We start from the raw sequence: 10,859 nt of genomic DNA on the forward strand, positions 1-10,859 counted from the left end.
CGTAACTTCCTATCCAACACCTTGAAGATCGAGGCCATACATGTATTGGTAGATCGTGCGCGTGCAAATTTCTTATCACTATGTGAATTGTGCTAGAATCAGGGTGCCTAAATATCTAGACTAAGACTCCTAATAATAATACATATTTGCACAAGAGTCAACATTTCAAGGTAAATGAGCTCCATTTTTTTATGATTTTTCATTTCATTTTTTAATTTTTTTTGAATTTTTGAATTTTTTCAAAAAGATGGAGTTTTGTTTTCAATTATAGCAAATTATCATGGCATCTACTCTATACCCCCAAACCTAAACTAAACATTGTCCTCAATGTTTCAAAATATGGAAAGAATTAAAATGCAACATATGGAAAGGGACATGCTGAGTAGAGTAAAAGGAGAGAGAATACCCGATTTCGGCGAAAGCAGAATTAAAACTCCGTTATTCAAGGTAAAAATCCAACATATTTCAACCGAGATCAAATTGGATTAGCAAAATATATACAAAAGGAACAAAAGGGTTTTTAAAAATTTTATCTACTGGATTATATACAAAAATATTCACCATACACTAACAATCTAAAGAGTTGAGGATCAACCCAAAAGACAAAGTGTAGACATTTCAACAGCTTCACACAATAATAATAGGAAAGAAACGCAAGTGAAACTGTGAAACAAAATGAGCTACCCCCAAACCTGGATTTTACAGAAGATATAGTTTTGAAAACAAAATCGCGCAGTTTCGGGGGTTCATCATGCAAAAGGTCTAGCTCGAAATGAACTGTGCTAGGGACGGGCAAAGAAATGCATTCCAACTGTGGCTCTTTAAAAGTGTTATATTTGGAAGCAAAATAGTCCAAAAGGACTTGGGAAGCACACAGTTCCAAACCTAGGTTGGGCATTCTCAGAGAAATTGGTTTTATAATATTGGTACAAACCAAATCTAGGTTGGGTGGAAGGCCATCAGATTGTGACTTAGGTAGAAGAATAGGCATATCATTATCAATCAAATCAAAATCTTCTAACTCATCTACACATGTCACATCATGCTCACAATCATCACTCACATTGGCAAATTCACACTTAGAATCATCAACATTATCAACAAATTTATTCTCATGCATCGGCAAATCAGGAGAAATATCACAATGTGACCTAGGTAGAGAATCAGACACATCAAATATATTTTCATGCATATTAGTGTCTACAGAAGATTCAACTATTCCTATGTCATGTTCATCTTCACAGAATAATTGTACGAATCCCATGTCAATATCAAAATCATATGAATTACAATGAGTATTAGAAAGAACAACATTCATGCAGGTCGAGGGCGAGAAGCCATATGTTATTGAACCAATAGGTTCCACAATATTTTCATGTTCTTCTAACACATCATCATAATCATCATAATCATCATCATGGTAGCATGCATATTGGTCCTCATTAAAAGTGGTGGTGTCGTTAGTCGATTCATGTTCCTCTAAATTAGGTTCATATTCAACATTATTTATATGAATGGGACTAGACACTTCATTAGGGACACCATACATTTCCTCATGAATTTCCTCCTTTTGTAGGTGAAGCAAAATCTGATCTAAATATGCCTGAATTCGTGATGTAGATCTATCGAAGTTTTGCTCACTAAGTCTGAAAGCTTCTGTGGTGGAGTCTAAATTCATGGGAGTACAAAATTCTTCATGTTCAAATTGTGGTGATTGGTACATGTGTGCATGGTCATTAGGGTTTATAAAAGATTGATCGCAACCCTCAAAGGATTGATTATGGTCCCAATGACTACCATTCTCACAATTTATGGGCATTTCATACCTTGGATTTTCTCTAGATTGCCTAAAATTATGCAAAATATGACAATTCTCAACAGGGTGGTCTAAACTACCACATGCAGGACATGCATAGATTTTAGGTTGCCTAAGAAAATTAGATGTGACAGATTCCTCATGTGATTGCATTTCTAAAGCTGCGATTCGAGCTTCTAATTGATCGATCAGTGATGATTGTGTGAGTGAGGCACTAGCAAAATGTTCATTTTCACGTTGTGGCGAATGATGCATGTATGAATAGTCATTAGGGTTCATGTATTGCGGCTCGGGACTTTGAAAATGTCCATAATAATTCCTATGACTATTGACATCATGGTCTATGGGAGGTGCATAACGTGAAGTTTGTCCACACGCAAGTTCTCTAAGGGATTTGTTGTATTCCCCAACTGTAGAAAAAGATCTATACATGATTGGCTCAAAAGCTAAGTAAAGAATGTACAAAGCTCAGAATTTGGTTTTTAATGGGTTTGGATTTTTGGGAAAAATTTGGTTTTTAAAGGGTTTGGATTTTTGGGAAAAATTTGGTTTTGGTGGGAGACATTTGAAAATTTGGTTTAAAATGGGAGTAAAAATAAAAATTTGGTTTAAGATGGGAGCAAGTAAAAATTTGGTTTTAAAATTGGGAGCAAAGTAGAAAATTTTTTAATTTTTTAATTAATTTTTTTTTTTTTTTTTTTTTTTTTTTTAAAGAAAATAAAATTAAGAAAATAAAATTTGGTTTTTTGAAATGGGAGCAAGCCCACTGTGCAAGCCTCTAATGAAATGGAAGGAAGGCTGCGACCTACGAAAATCTAAGTTTTAATTTTGAAAGTTTAATTTGGCCCAGTTGGTTAAGGCCCGACGTTTGTTTTAAAACTTTGGTTTCGAGGTCCACTTACAAGTCCACAGTCAGTTATTAGCTCAGCTGGGTTTAAGCCCAGAGTCCAAAATATAAGTCCAATGGAAAAATTTAAACAAGCCCACACAAAATAAATACAAGCCCACAAATTAAACAACAAGCCCACACATAAATTATTACAAACCCAAAATAGAAAAATAAAAAGCCCAAAAAATTGGGTTAATTATTACAAGCCCACAATTAAAGAAATTTGGAAGCCCACAGGTTGGGTTCTCTCAATTGAATGGGTTTAGGCTTACCTTTTTAGCACAGCCCAGCTGCTCTGATATTGTTGCAAAAACCCAGTTGGGTTTTGGTTCTTTTCCTTGGTGGCGTCCCAGCAGAGGAAAAACAGGTTCAGAACAGCAGGTCCAACAGCAAATGAAATGAAGCAGATGCAGATGCAAATGCTATGCAATGAAATGCAAAAATAGCTAAGAAAAACACAGATAAAACACAGCACCAATCCCCGGCAACGGCGCCAAAAACTTGGCAGGCCAGGAAATGTGTATAAAAATGATGCAATGGAAACGGGCCTACAGTAATACCGCAAGTGCACGGTCGTCATTTGTAGCTCGTGCAAGTACGGGTCGATCCACAGAGATCGGGTGTGTTTCGGAAGTGTTTTAGCTAAATGGGTTCCTAGATTTGCTTTGGGCTTAGAAACCCTTTGGAAGTGTTGGGCTTAATGTACTATTGGGTTTGTTCTCAATAAAAGGAACTGAGCTTGGGCTCAGTATGTTCTTTGAAGTGCAAATGGGCTTAGGACTTAAACTTAAGCTTTTGATTAAGCCCACAGTGGAATTGGATTGGGTCTTAACCTTAACCTAAACTGGGCTTTGAGCCTTAGTGAAATGGGCCTTAGTGAACTAAACCTTGGGCTTTTGTTTCAGTCAAGAATCTGGGCCTTTGGGTTCAGTTGGCTTGGTTTAGCTAGGCCTTTGGGCTTCACTAGATTGAATTTGGGTTCAGTTGAACTTTGGACTTGGGCTGAACTGTGGACTTGGCTTGGCAGGCAGGCAGCAGCAGTAGTAGTAGTGGTTTGATGCAGGAACTGCAGCTTTGGCAGCAGCCTTGGCAGGAGAAATATCAAATAAGGCAGCAACAGTGCAGCAGATGAAAGTGCACAGCAAGGAAAGTGCACTACAAGAAAAGAAGTAGCAGCACAAGCAGCAGGAGAAGCAGCAGACAGTACTGCAGGTCTGCACAGCAGCTGCACAAGCAGTGCAAGTAGCAGCAGCAGTCTGCAAGGCCAAGAGAAAAAGCAGTACTGCAGCAGCAGCACAAGGATGGCAGCAAGAATAACAAGTAACAGCAGCACAAGGCCAAGAGAAAAAGAAAAGGGAGCAATTAACAGGAAGAGAAATAGCAGCAGGGGAAACAAACAATGAAAGTGCAAAACAGAAAATGCAGGAAAACCAAACAAATGAAAAGAAAACAATACTAACAGTTGAAGATGGATGGCAAACTAGGGCATTGATTCCACCTCTTAACCTAGACTAAGTTGGATATTCCAATTGCAACCAAAATGTCCTCCCAAGGTACTAGTTATCTGATTAAAGCATAACTAGTCTGAGGTTTGGACCATAAGCAATTCACATGGGTTGCTGCACTTTCAGTCACAGGGGGATCCTAACTACACTATATGCATGACATACAATGTGAGAGCAATGTGATGAGAGGCCAGAATTGTAGTCTCCTACACAGTGGCATTAAGGTTTCATCTTCACCCTAGTGGTGAATTTAGAACATTAAACTAACAAACATCAAACAGATACACACAACAACATCATACACAGCACAATAAAAACATATGCAAATGATTAACAGTGCAAGAACAATTGAAATTAGGCTAACCCAAATTGGGTGGAAACTTGGCTAGTCCAAGAACAGTTTTTACATCCCTAACACTTCCCTTTTATAGTTTACAAAACATCCCCAAATTTAAGAAACCCTAAATTTGAAATTAGGGTTTTTTCGATTTTCAAAATCACTCACCAAATTTCCTTGTTTGTTGTTCCTTGTCCTTCTTGTCGATGACCCATGCTTTCTTCTGCTCCTCTGCTACGAATTCAGTTCCCATCAACCTAGTTCTCTCATGTCAAAACCCTAACAGTGGGTAGGGTTAATGAAATGGGTGAAATAGGATGATGGGTTTTGTTGTCGGGTGATGGAGATGGTAGTGGTGTTGTCAGGTGTTTGTGGTGGTGGTGGAGCTCGAGGTCTGGTGGTGGCAGGGAAGTTGCAGGCGGTATGGTGGTTCTGCAACTGATTTTGGGAGAAGGGGAGGGTGGTCGACTGATTTGGGAAGAGGGGACGTTTGGTAGAGGTGTAGGGTGTTTGGTACTGTAGTGTTGAGCGGTTGCAGCGAGGGATGATGTTTCGCGATCTGGTCCGTAGGATGTGACGATGGTAGGTGGATCGGACGGTGATGCGGAGGCAAGCGAGGAGCGACCGTCGGATGAAGGGATACAACGAAGTTAACGGCTCTAGATGGGGTTAGGTGTTGTAGTGTAAGGCGGGGATATCAAACTTTGATGAACAGCAAGGGAGCAACCGTTGGATTCAGCTACCATCTAATCTGAAGGCTTGGAATTTCAGCGCTGTGGTGCTTGGCAGAGACATCAGATTTTGATGCTCAGCAAGGAGCGACCGTCGGATGCTTCTGAGAAATGATCTGATGGCTGAGGTCGGAGGCGCTTTTGTGTGTAGAAAATGAGGTTGTGCGCACCATTCTTCGCGGCTTCCTTGCGTAATTTCTCCCGGCTTTTCACTACTTTTCTGCTCTTTTCGCTCCGCGACTCATCCGAACTTTATTTATTACCTAAAAATGCAAAATTAATTAATAAAAATATTTATTCTTGAAAACAATGAAAATACAGAATATGGGATAAAATGTAGAATTAACGCACAAAAGATGAGTTAAATGCCAAGAATAATATATAGAAATATGCACTTTTTAGCACTCATCATGCACAAATTTGGACTCCATAATAATTATTCAGTAAGTGATCCAGGAAGATCGAGGCAAAATCTTCAGATGAATCAAAACAAAAATTTAGGTCAAACCTATTCGGCAAGATGTAGGCAAGTTCAGAGAACTTATAATGTCCTGGTACCGAAGTTGTTAGACAAGGTTAACGCACCACAATGATACCAACTTAATTAAAATTTATGGTGGTTCAAGTATAGCACCGAAGTGTAGGATACATGCAATAATTCTTTTGGGGGAAGGCAAATTGAGGCAATACATGGATCTATGGTTGTACCATCTCGTCAACAAGTTTGGCAGGTAACACCGTGGACTCGTAAAAACCAAATGATTATATTGCGAAGGTTACCCGTGATTTGACCAAAAATATTGGAAGGCTTTTTAAAAATAAAATATTTCAATTCAACCGGTCAATTAGTAAAAATATATATTAGGGCGAAAGAAACATTTAACATAATTTTCGGTTGTATATAAAAGAGTTGCAAAAAAATAGTTATAATTACGGTTGCATTCTGCTAATTACACAAAAAGGGAATTGCATTTAGTTAAGGTTGCATTTAACCCATCTGAAGATTATATTTACATAACAAACAGCATTTTTGTTTTTTTGAAAAGACAAACAGCATTCTAATGCTTCAAATATATATATATATATCAAAGTTGTAAGAAAATTAAAATTTTGGGCCCTAACAATGTGAGGCTCTTAGCAATAGCCCAGTTGGTCTATAAGACGGCTCTGTATTCTCACCTAGGAATTTTCTGGATGATCATTTTCCCAACTGTTAACAGTTTTTTGACCTGCACAGTAAAAAATCAGAAGCAGCAAAAAAAAAAAAAAAAAAAAAAAAGTTAACATCATGGATGAAAAATCTATCTAGCACAGATCAGAAAATCAAAGATTAAATGAAAAAATATCTACAGGTTGGCTGCACCCTTTTATATCAATCACCAATTACTTCGAAACAATTGTAAGAATCTATACCTGAAATGCTGTTGTGAGACTGTAGTTGGATTTCTGTCCCCTCTTATATGTCTCACATCTGTCTGACATCAAAAACTGTTTAAAGGACATCCTTGGCTAAGAAGCAATCAATGGAATCATCTTCTTATTTGTTACTCCTCCACATACATCCAGCTTCATGATGACTTCCCCCAACTCAGATCAGATTTCCTAGACCCTAAATCCCCACCGGATTTGTGGCATCCTTATCTCCAATTTGATCAATACTGCAAAGGGGTGCTCCTGAAAGTCAATGACATCAACCTAAGCCTAGCCATTCCTTAAAGAGAAATGCTGCTTCTCTCCTCTTGACACTGGCTTCTGAGTGGAAATTTGGAGTCTTCTTGTTCTTGTGTAACGTTTTGCGGTATATCAAGAAAAGGGTCCTGTATTTGTACTTATTAATAAACATCTTCCCAGCTTCCATCATCTCAACCACTTCATTAGCTCTCAAGAAGAACCCACCTCTCACAAATATACATAGTAGGGAATCCAACAGCTCCTGGTCAAACTTTATTGAGCTAGAAGAAGAGGCAAGTTCCTTCATCTCACCCCACAGTTGTGTCACCTCAATATATTTCCCTCCAACTGCAGCATATCCCATCACCAGAGAATGGAAAGTCTGAGCATTCGGCATGTGTCCCAAAGCCCTCATTTTCTTCATAGCCTTGTCTGCATCTTGCATTAATCTCTTCTTGCAAAAGAAATGAATTACCTCATTCCAGTAGTAGACCTCATAATCAGCCCTTCGCCCCTCCTTGATTTCTTCCATAAGCTTTACCATCAAACCCGCATGTTTGCTCTCTGCACAACTGCTCACTAGCATCTCAAATTCTGGAAGGATGGGTTCTGAGATCTTTGTTTCTTTCATCTCTTTGGATATATTGAGAGCACTCGTTGGGTCCCAGGACTGGATGAGGGCCTCATAGCAGGAAGAATTAAGCTGAACCCCAGCCTTACGAGCATGTCTCAGTAGGGATGTCATCTCGGTAGTTCGATTTTCTTCATAGTATGCTTCTAAGAGAGATGAATAAATCGAAACACCAATTCTTACCCCAGCAAACCACATCTCGTCGATTAAATCATGTGCTTGGTCCAACCACCCTAACGTGATACATGCATTAATTACGCGAACCACGACAGAATTCTCAGCAGGCACAGGAGAATCTTCTTTGTCTGCATTGATCAGAAACTCGGCCAATTCCTTGACCTTGCCAGCTTCTAAGAAGGCCTTGACAAGTTTGGCATAGATTCTTTCAGTTGGTAGGAGAACTCCTTGTTCAGATGTTACCAGTTCTACTGGCATCTGCAACTTACCCAATTGTGAATTAAGAATTTGGTTAGCCACAGCCTCCAGTGTGGTAAAATTGCGATCTCCACAGAACTCTTCGAAACAGAAAGCTATAGTTCCAACTGATGCCGTGCTGAGAATATGGTCAGCCTTTCCATGCTTAGAAATTTCATCAAAGTTTTCAGCGACAGAAGAGAATTTACCACTCCCAACGCTATCAGGTGCATTTGTTGCAGCAACAGGAGACCCACGCGCTTCTTTGGCTTTCTGAAGCAATTCCAAAACAATCTGGGAAGCAGAATCTAGGTCCCGAAAGTTCAAGTGGCATGTAAGCAAGCAATTATAGAACTGCTGAAACTGTAATTTACCTAAGCTACATGAATCATCTATGTGCCTCTTAAGCTTCTTCAGTTCTTCCCTATGACCATTTCTTTCATAAATATGGGCCATAATTATCGGTAAGATTGCATCAGATTTTATGCCTACCCCACACATCATTTCATGAACTTGTTCAGCCTTCCTAGTAGTCCCAGATAACAGACAACCTAATATTGCAATGTTGAAGATGGTGGTATTAGGTTTCATAGCAAGCAAAGGTCTATTACTCTTCTTCCATGGGTCCACCCTGTTATTCTGGAATAAAGAACCAATTTCAAGTACCAACTCGGCCGCAAGATATGCCCCATGTGCTGTACATGAGATGTGGGCTACGACCGCAGACCACACCGTCACAGGCACAAATTCTTCCATGTCCACCAATCTCCTAAGACTGCTTGATGCAGGTATCGGCAATCCATGTCGTGCAAGCATTAAAGAGAGGTACAATAAAGTTTGCTTATCTATGAGGTTCTGTTTACCCTTCTCAAAAACCAAATCCACGATGCTGTTAGCTTTCTCAAGCCAGTACTGCATGCAAGTCTCGGCAAATCCAACAAGAAGCTTATTTAGAATGAATTTTCTTGGGAATCCTTCCATCTCCATGTTCTGTTTATATAACTTCCATGCATCATCAAATCTGTGTTCTTCAATTGCACTTTCTAGTTCATTACTTATTTGAGGTGAGTCCTGCACCTGGACCAAGATCGATTCTGCCATGGTCGAGAATGAGGAAGAACAGGTGTTGTTAAACCCATTGGGAGACCATCTGAACACGGCTTCTATAACCACGCCATAAATTGAGGACCTGTTATCCACATAAACTAATAGTCCAGGACAAGGACTACTGATGTCGGAGCGACTACAATCTAGTATGGAAAATAACGACAAAGAGGACAATGGAGTAAGCTTACGCCCAAGCTTCGTCATAGATAACATGTTTTCTTCACAGGAATAATGCCCAGTTGTTAATGTTGCATGTAAGGATCAATTTCAGAAATATAAACAACAAACATTACCGCGTTCAAAGAACCATGAATTGGACCAGATGACCGCTTGCACAGAGCTAGCGCATCTGGAAGCTCATATTCTTCCTTGAAACGCTAAATTGTTAGAAGCAAAGCAACGAGATAGTGAGCCTAACAACCAGATAGCCACTGCCAGACACAGTAACCTCCCTTACAAAAAGAAAAGGATAAAGCCGCCTGTGCAGATAAAAGATAAAAGAACTGGTAACTCAAAGGAGCCAAATAATAGAAATGCGCTACAATAGAGAGGCCTATCCGCATATGTATATGTATACCAATGATAAATTGAATAGATATGATTGCACGTTGCTGTAATGACAATTCTGTTAAGAGTTTTCTCAAACAGTTAGCATGCATTCTTCTGTTTGAAGACTTTTAAAGAAGTTGATAAGTTTTGGGACAGATTTTGTGACGGATAAGATGCAATTTTTCACTACTAAGGGGCCCCTAAACTCGTCCGAAATGAACTGGAAGTACGAGAAAACTGGATAGAAAGAATCACCTCTCAAAACCTCTGTGTAGTACTGCTGATGTTCTCTCCAACAATAGGGAACATCTCTTAAAATCTGTACTAATTAGAATTACTCATATTTCGAACTGAAGTAACAGGCTCAAAATCATTTTTCAAATTTCTGAGCGCTTAATATTTGTTTTGAGAAATCCGTAACGGGAAGTCTGGAACCAAAAACTAGTCCCTATTTACACTGCTAGTAAAAGGCTTTCTTATGAGCAGGTAGATAGAAAAATGTTTGGCCACGAGGGATACGTGTGCAACTTGGCGGATAGTGACGGAACCAGACTTTTTCTCAACTGGGGGCAATTTAGTATAGTAAAAGTTCCGCCATACTTGCAGTTCGGCGGCCGAATCGTTTTTTTTTTTTACTGCATTTTAATTGATTATTTATCATTTTAAGTAAAGATCAAGTTATAAAATACTTTCATTAAATTTAAGATAGTAATTTACATTGTTTTTCATGCTTATGTGATGTACTTGATGCACTTTGTTCGATCAAGTTTATAATTTTGCTCTCATTAAATAAAATTTTTATCATACGTATTTGTCCATAGAAGACATATAATTTACCAAAAAACTAAGCCTAACTTAGTCAAAAAATCAAAATCAAGTGGGATCGGGAGACTCCACTTGTCCCTCTGCCCCTCTGTCCCTGTCGGCTGATATGCCCTTACAGTACGTGAGTTCTTAACCACTACTTTACAAGGTTATTAGTAAACCGTCTTTCCTTCAATAAAAAGACTCTACTTGAATTGGGCGAAAAATTGGAAGTGACGTATTGATTTCGTTTGTCGCTTCCATCCCATGTAATTACTGATCGTTTTTTCTCTTTTAAAGATTCTAATTTGAATTGTCTTTTCGTTTTGAGGTTTTTTACGAATTGAATTTTAATCTCTATGTGAATTGCAGGTGGTGCTTTTCTGTATCTCTCTACCAAAGATT

General features: G+C 38.9%; 1 protein-coding gene across 1 annotated transcript; it reads right to left on the minus strand.

Annotated features, from left to right (window-relative positions):
- Positions 1 to 6,188: 6,188 nt before the first annotated feature.
- Positions 6,189 to 10,076, minus strand: LOC113296409 (pentatricopeptide repeat-containing protein At1g03100, mitochondrial-like). Its single transcript, XM_026544721.1, has 3 exons — positions 9,906 to 10,076; positions 6,692 to 9,580; positions 6,189 to 6,507 (listed from the first exon to the last, which is right to left on the minus strand). Exon 2 carries the CDS (start codon positions 9,312 to 9,314, stop codon positions 6,969 to 6,971), a length of 2,346 nt encoding a protein of 781 aa, XP_026400506.1. The 5' UTR covers positions 9,315 to 9,580; positions 9,906 to 10,076; the 3' UTR covers positions 6,189 to 6,507; positions 6,692 to 6,968.
- Positions 10,077 to 10,859: the final 783 nt, after the last annotated feature.

The sequence above is a fragment of the Papaver somniferum genome, chromosome 1, assembly GCF_003573695.1.
Source record: "Papaver somniferum cultivar HN1 chromosome 1, ASM357369v1, whole genome shotgun sequence".
Taxonomy (NCBI): domain Eukaryota; kingdom Viridiplantae; phylum Streptophyta; class Magnoliopsida; order Ranunculales; family Papaveraceae; genus Papaver; species Papaver somniferum.

Excerpts from the sequence above, each read along its gene's own strand:
- LOC113296409 (XM_026544721.1), bottom strand. The coding sequence starts at position 9,314 with ATGTTATCTATGACGAAGCTTGGGCGTAAGCTTACTCCATTGTCCTCT.